Here is a 25,401-nt window from a genome sequence, read left to right as displayed (position 1 = left end):
AAAAGTCTTCCGTTGGTCTCCTCAGTGGGGACCCACTGATCAGTCTGGTCCGAGGTGCCAGGAGGCAGGTCGGCTGCTTTGCGAGGATCTTTGAAAATTATTTTCTCGGTGCTCAGCTCTGCCTCCCAGACATCATTTTTCTGCTCCAGAGGCCTGGACTCGTCTGTGAGTCAGAGGCTGGGCAGCAAAGTCCCTGAGGGACTCTGCTCCTTCCGATGGCTTGTTTATTTAACATAATGAGTCCCTCAAAGTGGAAGTGTTAAGCCCAGCACAACTGGGCTCCACTGATGCTGTCCGAAGGGTCCCTGAGAGGACTCCGCTCTGGATTAAACGAACAAGGCCAGGCAGCTGAGAGCTGAGAACTGAACTAAGTCAGCACAGAGCTGGTTGCCGGGAGGCATCTGAGAAACTTGATGGGCTGACTCGAATCTAGAATTGGCTGTGAATCCTTCTCCCAGGCCCCAGTGTCCAGGAGTTTACTGTCCCCAGTCTTCCCCATGGCTTTTGCTTGCCAGAGTTTCCCCAAATAATTTGTTTTCTTCCTGTGATGTGGCTGTCAGCCCCTCTCTTTAGCCCCTCATGCTGGGTCCCAGAAGGCTCCGTGGCCCTCCCTAACGGTCCCGGCTTCTTTGGGGAGCAGGTGACCGTGTTGTCGGCTGGGCTGTGGCCGGGCGTCTGTCACTCACGCAGACTCTGCTGCAACCTGTACGGGGCGTGTGTTTCTGCAGAGCGGGGATGACGAGGAGTACCAGCGCATCTACACCACGAAGATCAAGCCTCGGCTGAAGTCAGAGGATGGAGTGGAAGGGGATGCTGGGGAGACCCAGAGCCGCACCATCACGGTGACCAGGAGGGTCACGGCCTACACTGTGGATGTGACAAGCCGTGAAGGTGCCAAGGACATTGACATCAGCAGCCCAGAGTTCAAGATCAAGATCCCACGGCACGAATTGACCGAAATCTCCACTGTGGATGTGGAGACCCAGCCTGGGAAGACAGTGATCAGACTGCCCTCGGGCTCAGGGGCTGGGTCTCCCACCACAGGCTCCAGCATGGACATCCAAGCAGGGTCCATTTCCGCTGCGGGCCCAGAGTTGCCAGGGGCTGGCCACTCGAAGATCCAGGTCACCGTGCCTGGGGTAAAGGTGGGAAGCCCGGGTGTCAGTGTCAATGCCAAGGGTTTGGACTTGGGTAGCAAAGGAGGGATCCAAGTCCCAGGGGTGGACGTTTCGTCCTCTCTTGGGGGCGGGGCAGTAGAGGGACAGGGCCCATCCCCTGACGGGAAGATTAAATTTCCCGCCATGAAGGTGCCAAAATTTGGTGTCTCAGTAGGGCCTGAGGGCCAGGCCCCCGAGGCAGGGTTGAGCGTTTCCCCCCCTGAACTCTCTGTGGGGCACAAAGGTGGCAAACCAGGCTTGACCGTTGGTGGAAGCATCCAGACCCCTCAGCTGGAAGTCAGTGCTCCCTCTGCCAATATTGAGGGGCTTGAGGGGAAGTTGAAGGGTCCCCAGATCACTGGGCCCTCTGTTGAGGGTGGCCTAGGCCTGAAAGGTGCCAAACCACAGGGGAGTTTAGGGGTGGACATCTCTGTGCCCCAAATTGAGGGTAGCATCTCTGGCTCCAGGGTGGAAGTTCAAGCTCCTGACATTGACATTCATGGGCCTGGGGGCAAAGTGAGTGTGCCCAAGGTGAAGGCCCCCCAGCTCTCTGTATCAGGTTCTAAGGGAGACAGGCCTGGCATTGATGTGGCACTGCCCACAGGGGAAGTGACCCTTCCTGGGGTCTCTGGGAATGTCGACCTGCCTGAGGTCGCTTCTGGGGATCTGGAAGGGAAGCTGAGGGGTCCTAAATTCAAGGCTCCTGAAATGACTATTCAGAAGCCTAAAATCTCCATGCAGGATGTGGATCTGAGCCTTGGGTCCTCTAAATTGAAAGGAGACATTAAGGTTTCTGCTCCTGGGGTGCAAGGTGATGTTAAAGGCCCTCAAGTGGCAGTTAAAGGTGCCAAAGTGGACATAGAGACACCCAGCCTAGAGGGAACCATGACTGGCCCCAAACTTAGTGGTCCTTCTGGGAAAGCAGGAACCTGCAGTATCTCTATGGCAGACGTAGACTTGAATGTGGCTGCGCCAAAAGTGAAAGGGGGTGTTGATGTTATGCTTCCAAAAGTAGAGGGGAAAGTCAGTGTCCCTGAAGTTGATGTCAAAGGCCCCAAAGTGGATGTGAGTGCCCCAGATGTGGAAGTTCATGGTCCGGACTGGAATCAGAAAATGCCCAAGATGAAAATGCCCAAGTTCAGCACTCCAGGAGTCAAAGGGGAAGGACCAGATGTAGATGTGAGTCTCCCCAAAGGTGATGTCAGTATTTCAGGGCCCAAGGTCAATGTGGATGCCCCAAATGTCAATATCGGGGGCCTGGCAGGCAACCTTAAAGGCCCTGATGTTCAGCTGCCTGAAGTGAGTGTCAAGACACCAAAGCTCTCCATTCCAGACGTGGATTTGCATGTGAAAGGCCCCAAAGTAAAAGGAGAGTATGATGTAACAGCACCAACACTTGAAGGAGAGCTGAAAGGTCCCAAAGTGGGCATCGATGTCCCAGATGTGGATATCCAGGGCCCAGACTGGCACCTGAAGATGCCCAAGATGAAAATGCCCAAGTTCACTGTTCCAGGGTCCAAAGCAGAGGGCCCTGAAGTCAATGTAAACCTGCCTAAGCCTGATGTGGACCTTTCTGGGCCCAAGGTAGATGTCAGTGTTCCAGATGTGAGTATTGAGGGACCAGAGGGGAAACTGAAAGGACCCAAGTTTAAGATGCCTGAGATGAATATCAAAGCACCAAAGATTTCCATACCAGATGTGGACTTACACTTGAAAGGCCCTAGTGTAAAAGGAGAATACGATGTCACAGTGCCAAAGGTTGAAGGTGAGATTAAAGTTCCTGATGTTGAACTTAAGAGTGCCAAAGTGGACATTGATGCTCCAGATGTGGATGTTCATGGCCCAGACTGGCACCTGAAGATGCCCAAGATGAAAATGCCCAAGTTCAGCATGCCTGGCTTCAAAGGAGAGGGCCCGGAAGTAGATGTGAACCTGCCCAAGACTGACATTGATATTGCTAAACCCAAGGTGGATGTTGAAGGTCCAGATGTGAATATTGAAGGACCTGAAGGAAAGCTAAAGGGTCCCAAGTTTAGGATGCCAGAGATGAATATCAAGGCCCCCAAGATCTCCATGCCTGATGTAGATTTGCATATGAAAGGTCCCAAGGTAAAGGGGGAATATGACGTTACAGTGCCAAAGCTGGAAGGGGACCTGAAGGGGCCCAAAGTAGACCTCAGTGCACCAGAGGTTGACGTTCATGGTCCCGACTGGAACCTGAAGATGCCAAAGATGAAGATGCCCAAATTCACCATGCCCAGCCTTAAAGGAGAGGGCCCAGAATTGGATATGAATCTGCCCAAGGCGGATCTTGACATTTCTGCACCAAAGGTAGATATTAGTGCTCCAGATCTGAGCATTGAAGGGCCAGAAGGAAAGTTGAAAGGCCCCAAGTTTAAGATGCCTGAGATGCACTTCAGAGCTCCTAAGATGACCCTGCCAGATGTTGACATGGATCTTAAAGGACCCCAAATGAAAGGCAGTCTCGATGTGTCTGCGCCAAAAATAGAAGGTGAGATGAAAGCTCCAGAGGTGGACATCAAAGGCCCCAAATTAGATGTTAAAGCACCAGATGTGGAAGTTCAGGGTGCAGACTGGAGTCTGAAGATGCCCAAGATGAAAATGCCTAAATTCAGCATGCCAGGCTTCAAAGGCCAGGGCCCAGATGTGGACGTGAACCTGCCTAAGGCTGACATTGATGTCTCTGGGCCAAAGGTGGACATTGAAGCCCCAGATGTAAGCCTTGAGGGGCCTGAAGGGAAACTCAAGGGTCCCAAGTTTAAGATGCCTGAGATGCACTTCAAGGCCCCCAAGATCTCCATGCCGGATGTGGACTTAAACTTGAAAGGCCCCAAAGTTAAAGGGGATATGGATGTGTCTGTGCCCAAGATAGAAGGTGAAATGAAAGTGCCAGATGTGGACATCAAAGGCCCCAAAGTGGACGTTGATGTCCCAGATGTGGATGTCGAGGGCCCTGACTGGCGCCTGAAGATGCCCAAGATGAAAATGCCCAAGTTCAGCATGCCTGGCTTTAAAGGAGAGGGCCCTGAGGTGGATGTGAATCTGCCTAAAGCTGATATTGATATCTCTGGCCCCAAGGTGGACATTGAAGCCCCAGATGTGAGCCTTGAGGGGCCTGAAGGAAAGCTCAAGGGTCCCAAGTTCAAGATGCCCGAGATGCACTTCAAGGCCCCCAAGATCTCCATGCCGGATGTGGACTTAAACTTGAAAGGCCCCAAAGTCAAAGGGGATGTGGATGTGTCTGTGCCCAAGATAGAAGGTGAAATGAAAGTGCCAGATGTGGACATCAAAGGCCCCAAAGTGGACATTGATGTCCCAGATGTGGATGTCGAGGGCCCTGACTGGCACCTGAAGATGCCCAAGGTGAAAATGCCCAAGTTCAGCATGCCTGGCTTTAAAGGAGAGGGCCCTGAGGTGGATGTGAATCTGCCTAAAGCTGATATTGACATCTCTGGCCCGAAGGTGGACATTGAAGCCCCAGATGTGAGCCTTGAGGGGCCTGAAGGAAAGCTCAAGGGTCCCAAGTTCAAGATGCCTGAGATGCACTTCAAGGCTCCTAAGATCTCCATGCCTGATGTGGACTTAAATTTGAAGGGCCCTAAAGTCAAAGGGGATGTGGATGTGTCTGTGCCCAAGATAGAAGGTGAAATGAAAGTGCCAGATGTGGACATCAAAGGCCCCAAAGTGGACATCGATGTCCCTGATGTGGATGTTCAAGGCCCTGACTGGCACCTGAAGATGCCCAAGATGAAAATGCCTAAATTTAGTGTGCCTGGCTTCAAAGGAGAGGGCCCTGAGGTGGATGTGAATCTGCCTAAAGCTGACATTGACATCTCTGGGCCAAAGGTGGACATTGAAGCCCCAGATGTGAGCCTTGAGGGGCCAGAAGGAAAGCTCAAGGGTCCTAAGTTTAAGATGCCTGAGATGCACTTCAAAACTCCAAAGATCTCCATGCCTGACATTGATTTAAACCTCAAGGGCCCCAAGATGAAAGGGGACGTGGATGTTTCTCTGCCCAAAGTTGAAGGGGATCTGAAAGGGCCAGATGTGGACATCAAAGGCCCCAAAGTGGACGTTGATATCCCAGATGTAGATGTTCAAGGCCCAGACTGGCACCTGAAGATGCCCAAGATAAAAATGCCCAAGTTCAGCATGCCTGGCTTCAAAGGAGAGGGCCCAGAAGTGGATGTGAACCTGCCCAAGGCTGACATAGACATCTCAGGACCGAAGGTGGATGTTGAAGTTCCAGATGTGAACATTGAAGGTCCCGATGCAAAAGTAAAAGGTCCTAAATTTAAATTGCCAGAAATGAATATAAAGCCTCAGAAGATATCCATGCCAGATGTCAGTCTGCATTTGAAAGGCCCTAAAATGAAAGGAGATTATGATGTTACAGTTCCAAAAGTAGAAGGAGAGATTAAAGCCCCTGAAATTGACATTAAAGGTCCAAAAGTGGACATTAATGCACCAGATGCAGGAGTTCATGGCCCAGACTGGCACCTGAAGATGCCCAAGGTGAAAATGCCCAAGTTCAGCATGCCTGGCTTCAAAGGAGAGGGCCCAGAAGTGGATGTGAACTTGCCCAAGGCTGACATAGACATCTCAGGACCCAAGGTGGACATTGATGCCCCAGATGTAAATATTGAAGGTCCAGAGGGGAAACTAAAGGGCCCCAAATTCAAGATGCCAAGCATGCATATACAGACGCACAAAATCTCTATGCCTGATGTTGGACTTAATCTGAAATCCTCTAAACTTAAAACTGATGTAGATGTTTCTGTTCCTAAAGTGGAAGGAGACTTGAAAGGTCCTGGAATTGATGTGAAAGCCCCTAAAATGGATGTGGATGTTGGTGATATAGATATTGAATGTCCAGAAGGAAAGCTTAAGGGGCCCAAGTTTAAGATGCCCGAGATGCACTTCAAGGCTCCCAAGATCTCCATGCCTGATGTGGACTTAAACTTGAAAGGCCCCAAAGTCAAAGGGGATGTGGATGTGTCTGTGCCCAAGATAGAAGGTGAAATGAAAGTGCCAGATGTGGACATCAAAGGCCCCAAAGTGGACGTTGATGTCCCAGATGTCGATGTCAAAGGCCCTGACTGGCACCTGAAGATGCCCAAGGTGAAAATGCCCAAGTTCAGCATGCCTGGCTTTAAAGGAGAAGGCCCAGAGGTGGATGTGAATCTGCCTAAAGCTGACATTGACATCTCTGGTCCCAAGGTGGACATTGAAGCCCCAGATGTGAGTCTTGAGGGGCCAGAAGGAAAACTGAAAGGCTCTAAATTTAAGATGCCTAAGTTGAATATCAAAGCTCCCAAGATCTCCATGCCAGATGTGGACTTGAATTTGAAGGGACCGAAACTGAAAGAGATGGATGTTTCTGTGCCAGAACTAGAAGGTGATCTCAAAGGTCCTCAAGTTGACATCAAAGGTCCCAGTGTGGATGTGGAGGTGCCTGATGTTGATCTGGAGTGTCCTGATGCAAAGTTGAAAGGCCCTAAATTTAAGATGCCTGAGATGCACTTCAAGGCCCCCAAGATCTCCATGCCTGATGTGGACTTACACTTGAAAGGCCCCAAAGTCAAAGGGGATTTGGATGTGTCTGTGCCAAAATTGGAGGGAGATTTGAAAGGCCCCAGTGTGGATGTGGAGGTGCCTGATGTTGATCTGGAGTGTCCTGATGCAAAGTTGAAAGGCCCTAAGTTTAAGATGCCTGAGATGCACTTCAAGGCCCCCAAGATCTCCATGCCGGATGTGGACTTAAACTTGAAGGGCCCCAAAGTTAAAGGGGATGTGGATCTGTCTGTGCCCAAGATAGAAGGTGAAATGAAAGTGCCAGATGTGGACATCAAAGGCCCCAAAGTGGACGTTGATGTTCCAGACATGGATGTACAGGGCCCAGATTGGCACCTGAAGATGCCCAAGATGAAAATGCCTAAATTCAGCATGCCAGGCTTCAAAGGCCAGGGCCCAGATGTGGACATGAACCTGCCCAAGGCTGACATTGATGTCTCTGGGCCAAAGGTGGACATTGAAGCCCCAGATGTGAGCCTTGAGGGGCCTGAAGGAAAGCTCAAGGGTCCCAAGTTCAAGATGCCCGAGATGCACTTCAAGGCCCCCAAGATCTCCATGCCGGATGTGGACTTAAACTTGAAAGGCCCCAAAGTCAAAGGGAATGTGGATGTGTCTGTGCCCAAGATAGAAGGTGAAATGAAAGTGCCAGATGTGGACATCAAAGGCCCCAAAGTGGACGTCGATGTCCCAGATGTGGATGTCGAGGGCCCTGACTGGCACCTGAAGATGCCCAAGATGAAAATGCCCAAGTTCAGCATGCCTGGCTTTAAAGGAGAGGGCCCTGAAGTGGATGTGAATCTGCCTAAAGCTGACATTGACATCTCTGGCCCGAAGGTGGACATTGAAGCCCCAGATGTGAGCCTTGAGGGGCCTGAAGGAAAGCTCAAGGGTCCCAAGTTCAAGATGCCCGAGATGCACTTCAAGGGCCCCAAGATCTCCATGCCTGATGTGGACTTAAATTTGAAGGGCCCTAAAGTCAAAGGGGATGTGGATGTGTCTGTGCCCAAGATAGAAGGTGAAATGAAAGTGCCAGATGTGGACATCAAAGGCCCCAAAGTGGACATCGATGTCCCTGATGTGGATGTTCAAGGCCCTGACTGGCACCTGAAGATGCCCAAGATGAAAATGCCTAAATTCAGCATGCCAGGCTTCAAAGGCCAGGGTCCAGATGTGAACGTGAACCTGCCCAAGGCTGACATTGATGTCTCTGGGCCAAAGGTGGACATTGAAGCCCCAGATGTGAGCCTTGAGGGGCCAGAAGGAAAGCTCAAGGGTCCTAAGTTTAAGATGCCTGAGATGCACTTCAAGGCCCCCAAGATCTCCATGCCTGATGTGGACTTAAACTTGAAAGGCCCTAAAGTCAAAGGGGATGTGGATGTGTCTGTGCCCAAGATAGAAGGTGAAATGAAAGTGCCAGATGTGGACATCAAAGGCCCCAAAGTGGACATCGATGTCCCTGATGTGGATGTTCAAGGCCCTGACTGGCACCTGAAGATGCCCAAGATGAAAATGCCTAAATTTAGTGTGCCTGGCTTCAAAGGAGAGGGCCCGGAAGTGGATGTGAACCTGCCCAAGGCTGACATTGACATCTCTGGCCCCAAGGTGGACATTGAAGGCCCAGATGTTAACCTTGAAGGACCAGATGGAAAGTTGAAAGGTCCTAAGTTCAAGATGCCAGAGATGAACATCAAAGCCCCCAAGATCTCCATGCCTGACTTTGATTTACACCTGAAAGGTCCCAAGATGAAAGGAGATGTGGATGTTTCTCTGCCTAAGGTGGAAGGTGACCTAGGGGCCCCTGAAGTTGACATCAGAGGCCCCAAAGTGGATGTTGCTGTCCCAGATGTGGATGTTCACGGCCCAGACTGGCACCTGAAGATGCCCAAGATGAAAATGCCCAAGTTCAGCATGCCTGGCTTCAAAGGAGAGGGCCCAGAAGTGGATGTGAACCTGCCTAAAGCTGACATTGATATTTCTGGACCCAAGGTGGATATTGAAGGCCCTGATGTGAGCCTTGAAGGTCCTGAAGGGAAGCTCAAGGGTCCTAAGTTCAAGATGCCAGAGATGAACATCAAAGCCCCCAAGATCTCCATGCCTGACTTTGATCTACACCTGAAAGGTCCCAAGGTGAAAGGAGATGTGGATGTTTCTCTGCCTAAGGTGGAAGGTGACCTAAAGGCTCCTGATGTTGACATCAAAGGCCCCAAAGTGGACATTGATGTCCCAGATGTGGATGTTCACGGCCCAGACTGGCACCTGAAGATGCCCAAGATGAAAATGCCCAAGATTAGCATGCCTGGCTTCAAAGGAGAGGGTCCAGACGTGGATGTGAACTTGCCCAAGGCCGACATTGATGTCTCGGGACCCAAAGTGGACATTGAAGGCCCTGATGTTCATCTTGAAGGACCAGAAGGAAAGTGGAAAAGCCCAAAGTTTAAAATGCCTGAAATGCATTTTAAAACTCCAAAGATATCCATGCCAGATATTGATCTTAATCTGACAGGTCCAAAGATAAAAGGTGATGTGGATGTCACATGCCCCAAGGTAGAGGGAGATATTAAAGGACCTGAAATTGACCTCAAAGGTCCCAAAGTAGACATTGATGTCCCTGATGTGGATGTTCAAGGCCCAGACTGGCACCTGAAGATGCCCAAGATGAAAATGCCCAAGTTCAGCATGCCTGGCTTCAAAGGAGAGGGCCCGGAAGTGGATATGAACCTGCCCAAGGCTGACATTGATGTGTCAGCACCCAAGGTGGACCTTGAAGGCCCTGATGTTAACCTTGAAGGACCAGAAGGAAAGGTGAAAGGTCCTAAATTCAAGATGCCAGAGATGAACATCAAAGCCCCCAAGATCTCCATGCCTGACTTTGATTTACACCTGAAAGGTCCCAAGGTGAAAGGAGATGTGGATGTTTCTCTGCCTAAGGTGGAAGGTGACTTAAAGGCCCCTGAAGTTGACATCAAAGGCCCCAAAGTGGACGTTGCTGTCCCAGATGTGGATGTTCATGGCCCAGACTGGCACCTGAAGATGCCCAAGATGAAAATGCCCAAGATTAGCATGCCTGGCTTCAAAGGAGAGGGCCCAGAAGTGGATGTGAACCTGCCTAAAGCTGATATTGACATCTCAGGGCCCAAAGTGGACATTGAAGGCCCTGATGTGAGCCTTGAAGGTCCTGAAGGGAAGCTCAAGGGTCCTAAGTTCAAGATGCCAGAGATGAACATCAAAGCCCCCAAGATCTCCATGCCTGACATTGATCTTAACCTGAAGGGCCCCAAAGTGAAGGGAGATGTTGATGTGTCTTTACCAACAGTTGAAGGTGAGATGAAAGTTCCTGAAGTGGATATTAAAGGCCCCAAGGTGGACGTTGATGTCCCAGATGTGGATGTTCATGGCCCTGACTGGCACCTGAAGATGCCCAAGATAAAAATGCCCAAGATGAGCATGCCTGGCTTCAAAGGAGAAGGCCCAGAAGTGGATGTGAACCTGCCCAAGGCTGATATAGATGTCTCTGGACCCAAGGTGGACATTAACGTTCCAGATGTGAACATTGACGGTCCAGATGCTAAACTGAAGGGTCCCAAGTTCAAGATGCCAGAAATGAATATCAAAGCTCCTAAGATCTCCATGCCAGATCTGGACCTTAATCTTAAAGGCCCTAAAGTGAAAGGAGAGGTGGATGTTTCACTTCCAAATGTAGAAGGTGATTTGAAAGGGCCTTCTCTTGACATCAAAGGGCCGAAGATGGATGTAGATGCACCTGATATTGAAATTCATGGCCCAGAAGGCAAATTAAAAGGTCCAAAGCTGAAGATGCCTGACATGCATGGAAACATGCCTAAGATCTCCATGCCGGAAATTGACCTGAATTTGAAGGGCTCAAAACTTAAGGGAGATGTTGATGTTTCTGGGCCCAAATTGGAAGGTGATATTAAAGCTCCCAAGTTGGATATAAAGGGCCCAGAAGTGGACATTTCTGGTCCTAAGCTGAATATTGAAGGCAAGTCGAAGAAATCACGTTTTAAGCTTCCCAAATTTAATTTTTCGGGCTCCAAAGTTCAGACACCTGAGGTAGATGTCAAGGTCAAAAAGCCAGATCTTGATGTAACAGGTCCAAAAGTTGACATTAATGCTCCTGATGTTGAGGTCCAAGGAAAGGTGAAAGGACCCAAGTTCAAAATGCCTTTCCTAAGTATTTCATCTCCTAAAGTGTCAATGCCTGATGTGGAGTTAAATCTGAAAGGTCCTAAAGTCAAAGGAGACTTAGATGTTGCAGGTCCTAATTTAGAAGGTGAACTTAAAGGACCCAAAGTGGATATTAAGGCACCAGAAATTCATCTGGATGCACCTGATGTGGATGTTCATGGTCCAGACTGGAATTTGAAAATGCCCAAGATGAAAATGCCCAAGTTCAGCGTGCCTGGGTTAAAAGCAGAAGGACCAGATATGGCTGTGGATCTGCCGAAAGGAGATATCAACATAGAGGGTCCCAGAATGGACATTGAGGGCCCAGAAGTCAAAGTGGAAGGTCTAGACGGAGGCGTAAAAGGCCCCAAACTCAAGATGCCTGACATAAATATAAAAGCTCCCAAGATCTCCATGCCTGATGTTGATTTAAACTTGAAGGGCCCCACGGTGAAAGGTGATATGGATGTTTCTTTGCCCAAAGTTGAAGGTGACCTCAAGGGCCCTGAAGTTGACATCAGAGGCCCGAAAGTGGACATTGATGTTCCAGATGTGGACGTTCATGGCCCAGACTGGCACCTGAAGATGCCCAAGGTGAAAATGCCCAAGTTCAGCATGCCTGGCTTCAAAGGAGAGGGCCCAGAAGTGGATGTGAACCTGCCCAAGGCCGACATAGACGTCTCCGGACCCAAGGTGGACATTGATGTTCCGGATGTGAACATTGAAGGTCCAGATGCAAAACTGAAGGGTCCCAAGTTCAAGATGCCAGAGATGAACATCAAAGCTCCCAAGATCTCCATGCCTGACCTTGACTTAAATCTGAAAGGACCCAAAGTAAAGGGAGATGTGGATGTTTCTCTGCCTAAGGTGGAAGGTGACCTCAAGGGCCCTGAAGTTGACATCAAGGGCCCCAAAGTGGACATTGATGTCCCAGATGTAAATATTGAATGTCCAGATGTGAAACTGAAGGGTCCCAAATTCAAGATGCCAGAGATGAACATCAAAGCTCCCAAGATCTCCATGCCTGACCTTGACTTTAATCTGAAGGGTCCCAAACTGAAGGGTGATGTGGATGTATCTTTGCCAAAAGTAGAAGGTGACATCAAGGGTCCCGAGGTGGACATCAAGGGTCCAAAAGTAGATGTTGAAACTCCTGATATTAACATTGAAGGTTCAGAGGGTAAATTGAAGGGGCCCAAATTCAAGATGCCAGAGATGCACCTAAAAGCTCCCAAGATCTCCATGCCTGACATTGACTTAAACCTGAAAGGACCCAAAGTAAAGGGGGATGTGGATATTTCTCTGCCTAAGGTGGAAGGTGATCTCAAGGGCCCTGAAGTTGACATCAAAGGCCCCAAAGTGGACATTGATGCTCCAGATGTGGACATTCAAGGCCCAGACTGGCACCTGAAGATGCCCAAGATAAAAATGCCCAAGATCAGCATGCCTGGCTTCAAAGGAGAGGGCCCGGAAGTGGATGTGAACCTGCCCAAGGCTGACATTGATGTGTCAGCACCCAAGGTGGACCTTGAAGGCCCTGATGTTAACCTTGAAGGACCAGATGGCAAGTTGAAAGGTCCTAAGTTCAAGATGCCAGAGATGAACATCAAAGCCCCCAAGATCTCCATGCCTGACATTGATTTACACCTGAAAGGCCCTAAGGTGAAAGGAGATGTGGATGTTTCTCTGCCTAAGGTGGAAGGTGACCTAAAGGCCCCTGAAGTTGACATCAAAGGCCCCAAAGTGGACATTGATGCTCCAGATGTGAACGTTCATGGCCCAGACTGGCACCTGAAGATGCCCAAGATAAAAATGCCCAAGATTAGCATGCCTGGCTTCAAAGGAGAGGGCCCAGAAGTGGATGTGAACCTGCCTAAAGGTGACATTGACATATCAGGTCCCAAGGTGGACATAGACACTCCCGACATTGATATTCATGGTCCAGAAGGAAAACTGAAGGGTCCCAAGTTTAAAATGCCTGACCTGCACCTCAAGGCACCCAAGATCTCCATGCCTGAAGTTGACCTGAATCTGAAGGGCCCCAAGGTAAAGGGTGATGTGGACGTCTCTCTGCCCAAAGTTGAAGGTGACCTCAAGGGCCCTGAAGTTGACATCAAAGGCCCGAAAGTGGACATTGATGTCCCAGATGTGGACGTTCATGGCCCAGACTGGCACCTGAAGATGCCCAAGGTGAAAATGCCCAAGTTCAGCATGCCTGGCTTCAAAGGAGAGGGCCCAGAAGTGGATGTGAACCTGCCCAAGGCCGACATAGATGTCTCCGGACCCAAGGTGGACATTGATGTTCCAGATGTGAACATTGAAGGTCCAGATGCAAAACTGAAGGGTCCCAAGTTCAAGATGCCAGAGATGAACATCAAAGCTCCCAAGATCTCCATGCCTGACCTTGACTTAAATCTGAAAGGACCCAAAGTAAAGGGAGACGTGGACATTTCTCTGCCTAAGGTGGAAGGTGACCTCAAGGGCCCTGAAGTTGACATCAAGGGCCCCAGAGTGGACATCGATGTCCCAGATGTGGACGTTCATGGCCCAGACTGGCACCTGAAGATGCCCAAGGTGAAAATGCCCAAGTTCAGCATGCCTGGCTTCAAGGGAGAGGGCCCAGAAGTGGATGTGAACCTGCCCAAGGCCGACATAGATGTCTCCGGACCCAAGGTGGACATTGATGTTCCAGATGTGAACATTGAAGGTCCAGATGCAAAACTGAAGGGCCCCAAGTTCAAGATGCCAGAGATGAACATCAAAGCTCCCAAGATCTCCATGCCTGACCTTGACTTCAACCTGAAGGGTCCCAAAATGAAGGGTGATGTTGATATCTCTCTGCCCAAAGTTGAGGGTGATCTCAAGGCCCCTGAGGTGGACATCAAAGGCCCCAAACTGGATATTGATGCTCCTGATATTAGTATTGAAGGCCCAGAAGGAAAACTGAAGGGGCCTAAATTTAAGATGCCAGAGATTAACATTAAAGCCCCAAAGATCTCCATGCCTGACTTTGACTTAAATCTGAAAGGGCCAAACGTAAAGGGTGATGTGGACCTTTCACTGCCTAAGGTAGAAGGCGATCTGAAAGGGCCAGAGGTGGACATTGAAGGTCCTGAAGGGAAGCTCAAAGGACCCAAATTTAAGATGCCTGATGTCCACTTCAAAACCCCACAAATCTCCATGAGTGACATTGATTTGAACTTGAAAGGACCTAAGATAAAAGGAGATTTGGATACTTCCATCCCTAAATTGGAAGGAGATCTGAAAGGCCCAAAAATAGATGTTAAAGGCCCTACGCTGGACATAGATACTCCTGACATTGACATTCATGGTCCAGAAGGAAAACTGAAGGGTCCCAAGTTTAAAATGCCTGACCTGCACCTCAAGGCACCCAAGATCTCCATGCCTGAAGTTGACCTGAATCTGAAGGGCCCCAAGGTAAAGGGTGATGTGGACGTCTCTCTGCCCAAAGTTGAAGGTGACCTCAAGGGCCCTGAAGTTGACATCAAAGGCCCGAAAGTGGACATTGATGTCCCAGATGTGGACGTTCATGGCCCAGACTGGCACCTGAAGATGCCCAAGGTGAAAATGCCCAAGTTCAGCATGCCTGGCTTCAAAGGAGAGGGCCCAGAAGTGGATGTGAACCTGCCCAAGGCCGACATAGACGTCTCCGGACCTAAGGTGGACATTGATGTTCCAGATGTGAACATTGAAGGTCCAGATGCAAAACTGAAGGGTCCCAAGTTCAAGATGCCAGAGATGAACATCAAAGCTCCCAAGATCTCCATGCCTGACCTTGACTTAAATCTGAAAGGACCCAAAGTAAAGGGAGACGTGGACATTTCTCTGCCTAAGGTGGAAGGTGACCTCAAGGGCCCTGAAGTTGACATCAAGGGCCCCAAAGTGGACATTGATGTCCCAGATGTGGACGTTCATGGCCCAGACTGGCACCTGAAGATGCCCAAGGTGAAAATGCCCAAGTTCAGCATGCCTGGCTTCAAGGGAGAGGGCCCAGAAGTGGATGTGAACCTGCCCAAGGCCGACATAGACGTCTCCGGACCCAAGGTGGACATTGATGTTCCAGATGTGAACATTGAAGGTCCAGATGCAAAACTGAAGGGCCCCAAGTTCAAGATGCCAGAGATAAATATCAAAGCTCCCAAGATCTCCATGCCTGATGTTGACCTGGATTTGAAAGGATCCTTAGGCAAGGGTGATTTTGATGTATCTGTTCCTAAGATCGAAGGGACTTTCAAAGGCCCAGAAGTAGACCTTAAAGGTCCAGGTCTAGATGTTGAAGGCCCTGATGCCAAACTCAGTGGCCCACGTTTGAAGATGCCATCACTGGATATCTCTGCTCCTAAAGTAACTGCTCCTGACATTGATTTGCATCTCAAGACACCCAAAATTGGAATTTCTGGTCCCAAATTAGAAGGTGGTGAACTGGACCTCAAGGGACCCAAAGTTGATTTAGAAGCTCCAAGCTTAGATGTACACGTGGAGAGCCCAGATGTTAACATTGAAGGGCCAGATGTAAAAATTCCCAAATTTAAGAAACCCAAGTTTGGGTTTGGGGCAAAAAGCCCCAAAGCTGACTTCAAGTCACCTACACTTGATGTGACAGTTCCTGAGGCAGAGCTGAACATTGAGGCTCCTGAAATTAGTGTTGGTGGCAAGGGCAAGAAAAGTAAGTTTAAAATGCCAAAAATTCACATGAGTGGGCCTAAAATGAAGACCAAGAAGCAAGGATTTGATTTGAATGCTCCTGGGGGTGAAATTGATGCCAGTCTCAAGTCTCCTGACATAGATGTCAATGTTGCGGGGCCCGACGCCTCACTGAAAGTTGACGTGAAATCTCCTAAGACCAAGAAACCTATGTTTGGGAAAATGTACTTCCCAGATGTAGAATTTGACATTAAATCTTCTAAATTTAAAGCTGAGGCATCTCTCCCTAGCCCCAAAATGGGAGGTGAAATCCAGGTGCCTGATCTGGATATTTCATCACCAGGGATTAATGTGGAAGGTCCTGACATCAAGCTGAAGGCTCCCAAGATCAAGGCACCAGGTGTCGATGTCTCAGGGCCAAAGATAGAGGGCGACTTGAAAGGCCCCAGGGTGCAGGCAAACCTGGATGCGCCTGACATCAGCATTGAAGGCCCAGATGCTAAAGTCAAAGCACCATCATTCGGCATTTCTGCCCCTCAGGTATCCATCCCTGATGTGAATGTTAGCATGAAAGGACCAAAGATAAAGGGTGATGTCCCCAGTGTGAGACTGCAAGGACCGGATGCAGATCTGCAAGGTCCGGAATCGAAAATTAAGTTCCCTAAGTTTTCGATGCCCAAGATCGGCATCCCTGGTGTGAAAGTGGACGGTGGGGGAGCTGAGGTCCAGCTACCCTCTCTTGAAGGAGGCTTGAGCGCACCAGATGTCAAGCTTGAAGGGCCTGATGTGTCTCTCAAGGGGCCAAAAGTAGACTTGCCATCAGTGAACCTCTCTATGCCAAAAATCTCTGGACCTGACCTTGACCTGAACTTGAAAGGACCAAGTTTGAAGGGAGATCTGGATGTATCTGTTCCCAGCATGACAGTGCATGCCCCCGGGCTTGACCTCAGAGGTGCCGGTGGAAAGGTGAAGGTAGAAGGTGACGGAGTGAAGGTGCCTGGAATCGATGCCACAGCAGCCCTTGACACTGGTGTGCCGGATGTGACCCTGAAAGGACCAAGCCTGCAGGGCGACCTGGCCGTCTCTGGTGACATCAAGTGTCCCTCGGTATCAGTAGGTGCTCCTGATCTAAGCTTGGAGGCACCTGAGGGTGGTATTAAACTTCCCAAGATGAAGCTGCCCCAGTTTGGCATCTCCGCTCCAGGGTCTGACGTGGACATCAACGTCAAGGGGCCACAGGTGACTGGAGAACTCAAGGGGCCTGGCATGGACGTGAACCTCGGAGGCCTGAACCTGAAAGGGCCTCAGATCTCTGGCCCTCAAATCTCAGCGCCAGATGTGGACTTGAACTTGGAAGGACCAAAAATAAAAGGCAGCCTTGGGGCCAGTGGTGAGATGAAAGGCCCCACGGTTGGTCTTCCGGGCATCAGTGTTCAAGGCCTGGAAGGAAACCTCCAAATGCCTGGAATGAAGTCATCTGGATGTGATGTGGCGCTGCCAGGTGTGAATGTGAAACTCCCAACCGGGCAGATTTCTGGTCCTGAAATCAAAGGTGACCTGAAAGGTTCAGGGATAGGTTTCCGTGGAGCTGCTCCCGATATTGGCGTGAAAGGGCCTTCATTGAACGTGGCATCTCCTGAGTCAGATTTCGGTATCAGCTTGAAGGGCCCCAAAATCAAAGGAGGCGTGGATGTTTCAGGGGGTGTCAGTGCCCCAGATATCAGCCTAGGAGAAGGGCACGTGAGTGTCAAAGGTTCCGGCGGGGAGTGGAAAGGACCTCAGGTCTCGTCTGCTCTCAACCTGGATGCACCTACGTTTGCTGGAGGACTTCATTTCTCAGGACCAAAGGTAGAAGGAGGTGTCAAAGGAGGCCAGGTTGGACTTCAGGGTCCTGGACTGAGCATGTCTGGGCCTCAACGTCACTTGGAAAGTGGATCTGGAAAAGTAACATTCCCCAAGATGAAGATCCCCAAGTTCACCTTCTCTGGCCGGGAGCTGGTGGGCAGAGAAGTGGGGGTGGATATTAACTTCCCTAAAGTGGAGGCCAGTGTCCAGTCTGGTGCCGGAGAGGGCGAGTGGGAAGACTCCGACGTAAAACTTAAAAAGTCCAAAATCAAGATGCCCAAGTTCACCTTCTCCAAACCTAAAGGGAAAGCTGGCGTCGCCGGCTCACCAGAAGCGTCTGTTTCAGGGTCCAAAGGTGACCTGAAGAGCTCCAAGGCCAGTCTGGGTTCCCTGGAAGGCGAGGCTGAGGTCGACACGTCTTCACCCAAAGGCAAATTCTCCTTATTCAAAAGCAAGAAGCCAAGCCACCGCTCAAATTCCTTCAGTGACGAAAGGGAGCACTCTGCCCCTACCACCCCCACAGGGACTTTGGAGTTCGAGGGTGGGGAGGTGGCGCTGGAAGGCGGGAAAGTCAAAGGGAAACACGGCAAGCTGAAATTTGGTACCTTTGGTGGATTGGGGTCAAAGAGCAAAGGTCATTATGAGGTGACTGGGAGCGATGATGAGGCAAGCAAGTTACAGGGGGGTGGAGTGTCCTCGTCCTCTAAGAAGTCCCGACTGTCATCTTCTTCTAGCAATGACAGTGGGACTAAGGTTGGCGTCCAGCTTCCCGAGGTGGAGCTGACAGTTTCCACAAAGAAAGAGTAGCCGGCCTCTGTGTGTGTATATATCTGTATAGAACTCCATCAGCCTTGGGTGTGTTTGTATATAAACTCCAAAGAGAAACACGCCAACAGCCTCAGCAACAATGCAAAGATCTGGCCTCTGCCAGGGGCAAGTGCTGAAAAGCCAGCCGCCTTTAGGCTCCTCCCGGAGCTTTACAGATAGGTTCCAAGTTCTTCGTCCAGCCCACGTGCAAAATCAGCAGTATTTGCCTTCAGATTTCAGTTTTTTGTTTTGTTTTCTTTTTTGCATTGAATGCTGAGAGCTCCTGTTTACTAAGCCAGCTTTTGTGTTTATTACCTTCATTTTTACTGAACATTGTTAGTGTTGGGGTCATGGAAACCCACTTTTTTCATTGTAATGACTTTTGGGAGCTTTTGTTAGTAAGGGTGGGGTGGGGTAGAAGGCAGTAGAGGGGGGCCAGACCTTTTTCTCCTACAGTTGGGTCTACTCAAGCAGCAAACACCCAAAGATGGCTGAGAGGAGCCGGCCGGCTGGGGGTGTGGGTGTTTGTAGAACTGTGTATCATTGCTTTTTGTTTCCCAGGGGTGGCGGTCAGTCCCAGCCTGTTCGGTGCTCACGGGGGGAGAGGGAATTAGAATCTTTGTAAATTAGGCCACCCACCCACTCGCTCCACATGAGAGCCTTCCATTCTGTGTGTTGTAAGGGAAATGTTTTCTTTGTGATCGCCACGTTCCTGATATTAGTTCTGATTTCCTTTAACAAATGTTATTGTGATTAAGAAAATTTCCAGCACTTTAATGGCAAATTAATTGAGAATGTAAGAAAATTGATGCTGTCAAGGGCAAATAAAGCTGTTTATTAACCCGGATATCCTGTGCCTTTGCATTCTGTGTTGGGAGGATGAGGCCTGGGGAGGCTGCAGGCCCAGTCCTGACAGGTCAGACTGGGTCCACTGAGTGGCGTTGCTGGTTTCATTAGTGGGTAATGGGAGGGATTCTTTGCTTCTCGATTCTCACAGTGAGGCTGTTTGCATCACTGCTGAGAAATCGAGAGAGACTGGGCATGTTGGCAGCCCAAACCTCAGGACCTACCCGCCAATTTGGCATCCTCAGATAGGAATATACCATACAGAAATGATTCAGACATGAATGGATAAAACAGCCTGTTAGAGTGACAGAGAAGGATCTGGCCATGGGTCACAGGCCTGTCCGCTATTCCTGACTTGGCTGCAGGCTTGCTGACTGGCCTTATTACTTGCCATCCTGGGCCTCAGCGTCCTCTCATTTGAAATAAGGGTGCTGATCTCATGTCACATATCTTTATGATTCCTTCTAGGCCATCTGAGGGCTAAACTTTATGAAAAATATCTTCTGACAAAAGTCCCCCCCTCACTCCTTTTCTTTTTGGTTACGCCATGTAGCATTGTAGGATCTTAGTCCCCTGACCAGGGGTCAGATCCGTGTCCCCTACATTGGGAGCACAGAGTCTTAACCACTGGACCACTAGGGAAGTCCAAAAGGCCCCTTTTGATTTCTAGTTCTGTGGACAATACATGGTGGGTGGAGAAGCCTCCTAGAAACTGGTTCCTGACGTCTGTCATTGCTGGGCAGAGGGCAGTGCCTTCTTAGACTGAAATGATCGAACCAAGCTCAGCCCTGGGGCCATGTCTCAGAGTTGCCATCTTTCCGCCAGCGGAGGCAGCTCTGTTCCTCTCCGGTCATCCCTGGAGTGGAGATGCCAGCTCCCACCCCTCCCACCCTCTCCAGAGTCAGTTTGTCTGTGGGTCTCTGTGCAGAGCAGTGGGGTCTCCTGCCCAGAGTGAACTCCACCTGCCCTTACTTGGATTGCAAATGGGCCTCGGCCAGCCTCATCCATTCACGCCTCAGCCAGCAGAGTCTGTGTCCTTGGGGGGATGGTTTTGGAAAGGATAGGTAATAAGGGAGACACTTGATTGCCTGTAGTTTTTAAATTTTTTATTTTTTTTAATAAGTAATGCTGATTAACAATGTCGTGTTACTTTCAAGCGTACAGCAAAGTGATTCGGTTATATACATGTATTCTTCAGATTCTTTTCCCCTATAGGTTATTACAAAATGTTGAGTATAGTTCTTTGTGCTATACGTTAGGTTCTTATTGCTTATCTATTTTATATGTAATACTGTACATCTGTCCATCTCAAACTCCTAATTTATCCCTCCCCTCCGTGGCTTTTTTAAAGCTGCTTTTGTGAACTGGGGAAGAGTTTCCTCACCTGTTAAAACAGGGATAGCATCCACAGGACCAGAGTCTGTTCAGGTATTTTGGTTGTCTGCTGTGCAGGGACACCACATTTAAGCGTGCATTCGTGTCACAGCTGTGTTTGTTTATTGGGAGCACAAGGGTGGGCATGGAGTCCTAGAGAAGCAGGTGTGAGCCCTCGCAGACACACTGAAATGTTAGAGCGTGCACACCCACCTACATGCCTTTGTCTTCTAACTGGGTCTGGGCATCCCACAAGGGTGCTTCTTACAACCACAGCTCAAAGCTCAATTCTCAATCCTTCCTCCATTCTCAAGCTGACACGGGTGTTGGGGTGGGACAGGGTGTGCATGCTACCTGAGCTATGTGGCCCTGGTGTTTGGAGAGAGGTTAAGTGGGTGACAGTGGGGTGCCCTTGTGTGCCCAGCCAGGGGGATGCTCACTGGGATGCTGGAAAAATCTCCTAGGCAGAACTAAGCAGGTTGTCTAATAATATAGCAATTAAAAAAAAATTTTTTTTCGCTTGAGGAAGGGGTAATGTAGGCTAGGGTGGCCCTCATTGTCCATTCACTCAACAAGTAGTTTTTGAGCATTATGTGGTTAGATGCTGTCCCAGCTCCACCTGATCTCAGAATCCTCCTCTGTCAACCTCCACAGACCTAATGCTATGATGGATGTGGGACACTGGTCCGTTCTGAACACTGGAGATATACACACTTGTAAGGGACGCTTCTATCAGGGATGATATGGGTGATATCACATGGGGCCTGGACTTTCAGGGCGAGATCTTATTGGCTGGGACAGTCAGGGGTGGTGGGTCAGATGGATGATGAATGTGGCAATGGGCCAAAGGTGAGAAAGTTCTTAGCCACCCTCCTCCCACATCAGGCCCAGGGTGGAGGCAGTAGTGGCCCCAGGAAGGGATCCGCCCCCTCTGCAGTGACCCTGACCACAGACGAGGGGGCATGTAGGAGGTGCCGGGGGCTGGAGAAGCATGCGGAGGGCCCATCCCAGCGGACTTTTCTTGGCTTGTCCTGCCCTACCACTCTGAGTTCCCCCTTTGCTCTGTTCTTCTCACCTTCTCACCATTTACCCCTGCCCTCTCTCAGTCCCTGATGGGGATGATCCAAGGTATTCCCCAAAGTCCTGCGGGGCCCAGATCCAGGAGGTCTTAACACTCTGCAGTCCCAGTGCTGGCATTCAAGGCCAGGAGTGGCCTCAGGAGACCTGGAGGGGGCAGGCCTGGGCTCCTCAGGGTCCTTGGTTGGAACTCCAGGGCTGAGTCACAGCCCAGGGCCTTCAGCCTGTCAGTGCGCCTGGCTTTAGGCTGTGTGACTGACTGTGGATGTGGCTCAGGGGACGCTTGGAAAATTCATTTATTTTGAAACGCGTCCCATGCTCACAAAAGGCAGTAAATATTTTTCAGCCACTCAAACTCATTTCTGTATGTGTCAGGGTCCCTCCCAGAAATGTAGTTGAAGATAGTTCAGCTATCGAGACTTTAATGGGGGCTCTTTATGCAGTAGTGGGCCAGGACCAAGAAGCCAACAAGGTGTGTGAGACCCCCAGGGGCAGCAGGAGGCTGGTAACCCCCAGGTTACCCCTGGACCTGAAGGGGCCCGGGAAGAGATGGTATTCCTGGAATCCAGCCATGCAGGACCACAGCATCTGCCAGAACTGCCTGCCATGAGAAGCAGGAAGAAACACCCTGAGTTTTCCCCTTGGTGGTTGCTCGTGCTGGAGGGCAAGGGAGCCCAGTATCACAGGTAGAGCGATCAGCCTCCTGGAGGCACAAAGCGAGGCAGAGACGCAGGGAAAAAGGGTCTGAGGGTGGAGGGCCAGATAGAGAACAACCAGGACAGTGTATTTGTCCTCATTTTTCTGTTGGGCGAGTTTGACTTTCTATATATTGAGATTTCTTTGAATAGCCACAATTATGTGGGATACATCTAAGATATGATCATAAAATACTGTGACCATTTTTGTTTTGAGCTGCTGCTGCTGCTGCTGCTAAGTCGCTTCAGTCGTGTCCAACTCTGCGACCCCATAGATGGCAGCCCACCAGGCTCCCCAGTCCCTGGGATTCTCCAGGCAAGAACACTGGAGTGGGTTGCCATTTCCTTCTCCATGTTTTGAGCACACACAGTTATATTTGGGAGACCCTGCACTTCTGTGAAAACTTTACTGTTAAGAATGTTTTAGTCCTCTCTCTTTAGGAAATGCTCTCAGCATCACTTGTGCATTTAAAAAATACCAGTTTCCTTGGAGAACTACAAATCTTCCTCTCTTAAGGGCTGCAAATAGCCAAAGGGCCTGGAAGATACTCCAGGGCTCCTAGGACAGAATCCTGAAAAGAGCACTGGGCCTGAGAGTCAGTGGGATTCTCCATGACCCTGAAGAAATGAAGGCCCACCCCCACCCCCTTGGAGCCTCGGTTTCCTTATTTGTAACGTGGATAAGGCATATATTCTTTAAGGCCCTTGCCAGTTCCAAGAGTCTCTGATCTTTACAGAAGCAAGGCTGGTTAATTACGTGGATAGAGCTGTTTGGGGTCAAAAGCAAAGCATGATTACAATGTAGTGCAACTAATTTTCCCATGTGGCTGGTAAATTTTCTCAAACATTTTGAGCAACAGCACTGTTGAAATACTGCTATGTTTCCAGTGTCCCAAAGCTGAAGTACTGCACCCCCAAGACTCTGCATGTCGCTGGCACATGTGTCTCGTTTCTTGAGTCCCATCTTAGCTCTCTGCGCTTTAGCTGTGATGTGAGAGGTGCAGCTAAGCATGTGACTGATTTTTTTTTTAAGTGGATTTATTCACTTTAAACCTATACAGAAATTGCAAGAATGACACAGTGAATATCCATATAACTGAGACTTCCCTGGCCATCCAGTGGTTAAGACTCGGCTTCCACTGCAGGGGGCATGGGTTTGATTCCTGGTTGGGGGAACTAAAGATCCCACATGCTATGGTGCAGCCACACACACACACACAAATATATCCATATAACTTTCACTTAATTTCCCAGTTTCACCTTGTTGGTTTTAATCTCTCTCTCTTTAGATGTTATAGTTGTCATTGTATCTGCTGACTCATTTGAAAGTGAATTGCAAACACCATGACCCTTGATTCCTAAGCCCTTCAGCATGTATGGACATTCTCTTACATAACAGTATCAGAGCCAAATTTAAGAAACTAAACATTGCTACTATTATCTGACATATTGCCCATGTTTAAATTTTGCCAGTTGCCTCAATGATTACAATTTCCTTCCAGCAATGTCTATTTTCCCACTGAGGCCCCAACTATCCATGATCCCACATGACATATAATTGCCATGGTCTCTTTAGTTTCTTCAACCTGGAACAGTTTCTCCTCTTTTGGTTGTCATTTGGACACTGATTTTTGAAGTGTAAGGGGCCAGTTGTTTTGCAGAAACGTCCCCAGTGTGGGTTTGTCTGAAGACATTTCTTCATGCTTTGGTTCAGGTTTTGCCTTCTGGGGCAGGGAGCGCACAGAAGTGGAGTGAGGTCCCCGCTCAGGACCCTCAGGACTCGGGTCCCTTGATGAAGGAGGAGATTGCCTAGTTTCTCCATTGTAACAGTACCGTGCTTTTTTCCCCCTTTGGAATTAACAAGTAAACCCAAGTTTTCAAGAAAAAGTCCAAGTTTGGGCAAGTTTATTTTGCAAGCGCACTTGAAAGAGCTGGTGGCCTGCACTCTCCAGCTGGGGTTTGGAAACCGGAGTTCTGGCTTTGGGCTCTGCAGCACAGAGCAGCTCTCTGTCCTTCCTCCCAAGGACAAAGAATTCGGTGCATGAATGCTTGCCATGGGGTGGGAATGCCAGAGTGTTTACCAGCTTCTGAATGGCCGGGTGTCAGGCATTTGATTCCCAGGGGTGACTGATCCCAGCAGAGGCGCTGCCCTGCATGGGCCGAAGCACATGTATGGGGAACATTCTGCTGAGCACGGTGATTTCAGTTCCCTTTGAAACCCTCTGTTGTTTTCCGCCACAAACTTGAGGCCTGGCCTTCATGGAAAAATTTGCCAGCAGTGAGGCCAAGGATCAGAAAGAGTTAAGGATGAAAAGACCCTCTCTAGGGACAGGGGGCCTGCTGGCCCACAAAGTACCCCTCTCCTGAGATTTCATGCTGACTTCTCCCTGTGCTTAGTCGCTCCAGTTATTACCCTTTGCGACCGCATGGACTGCAGCCCACCAGGCTCCTCTGTCCATGTGGATTCTTCAGGCAAGAATACTGGAGTAGGTTGCCATACCCTCTTCCAGGGGATCTTCCCAACCCAGGGATCGAACCCAGGTCTCGCACATTGCAGGCAGATTTTTTACCGTCTGAGCTACCAGGGAAGTCCCCTAGCCCCCCAAAAGAAGGCTACAGAAAGGTGAGGTTCAGAGAAGTGAAATAATCTGTCTCACCTCTTACAGCTGGAAAAGGTGACTCTCTCTAGGTCAGTCTAGGCATCCTGATTAAAAAAAAAAAAAATTCCCCCTTTTCCTGTGACACCATTGCTGCTTCTCTGAGGAAGTTGGGAATTAATTTTTTTTTCTGAGGAGGTTTTAGGAAATGACAGCTGTCTTTCAAAATTTGTAGGATCTTGACCTTTTCAGAACTGAAATGTGTGTGCTAAGTTGCTTCAGGTCTATTCTTTGTGACCTCCTGGACTGCAGCTCGCCAGGCGCCTCTGTCCATGGGATTTCCCAGGCAAGAATACTAGAGTGGTTGGTATGTTCTCTTCCAAGGGATCTTCCTGACCCAGGGGCTGAACCCTGGTCTCCTGCAGCTCCTGCACTGCAGGAGGGTTCTTTATCTCTGAGTCACCTAAATATTGTGTGCAAAGCCCTTTTCTTCAAAGGGACCTGCAGCCTAGTAGAGGAATAATAATAAAGATGATAATGATAGCTCTCATTTCTTCT

General features: G+C 49.6%; 1 protein-coding gene across 9 annotated transcripts in view; it reads left to right on the top strand.

The window, feature by feature from the left end:
- Nucleotides 1–25,401, top strand: part of AHNAK (AHNAK nucleoprotein) — a 129,571-nt gene that overhangs the window by 18,755 nt on the left and 85,415 nt on the right. For 7 of the 9 annotated variants that reach the window (XM_060404031.1, XM_060404030.1, XM_042237894.1 and 4 more), the window contains one exon: nt 729–19,101. The exons of the other annotated variants lie outside the window; for them this stretch is intronic. In XM_060404031.1, the coding sequence (XP_060260014.1) occupies nt 729–18,254 (17,526 nt within the window). In that variant the 3' untranslated portion in view covers nt 18,255–19,101. Of the gene's footprint in view, nt 1–728; nt 19,102–25,401 lie in introns of those variants that run through there. 9 annotated transcript variants of the gene reach the window in all.

Source organism: Ovis aries, chromosome 21 (genome assembly GCF_016772045.2).
Source record: "Ovis aries strain OAR_USU_Benz2616 breed Rambouillet chromosome 21, ARS-UI_Ramb_v3.0, whole genome shotgun sequence".
Classification (NCBI taxonomy): domain Eukaryota; kingdom Metazoa; phylum Chordata; class Mammalia; order Artiodactyla; family Bovidae; genus Ovis; species Ovis aries.
The sequence above is the reverse complement of the archived record's forward strand: the minus strand, read 5'-3'. Positions and strand labels throughout refer to the sequence as shown.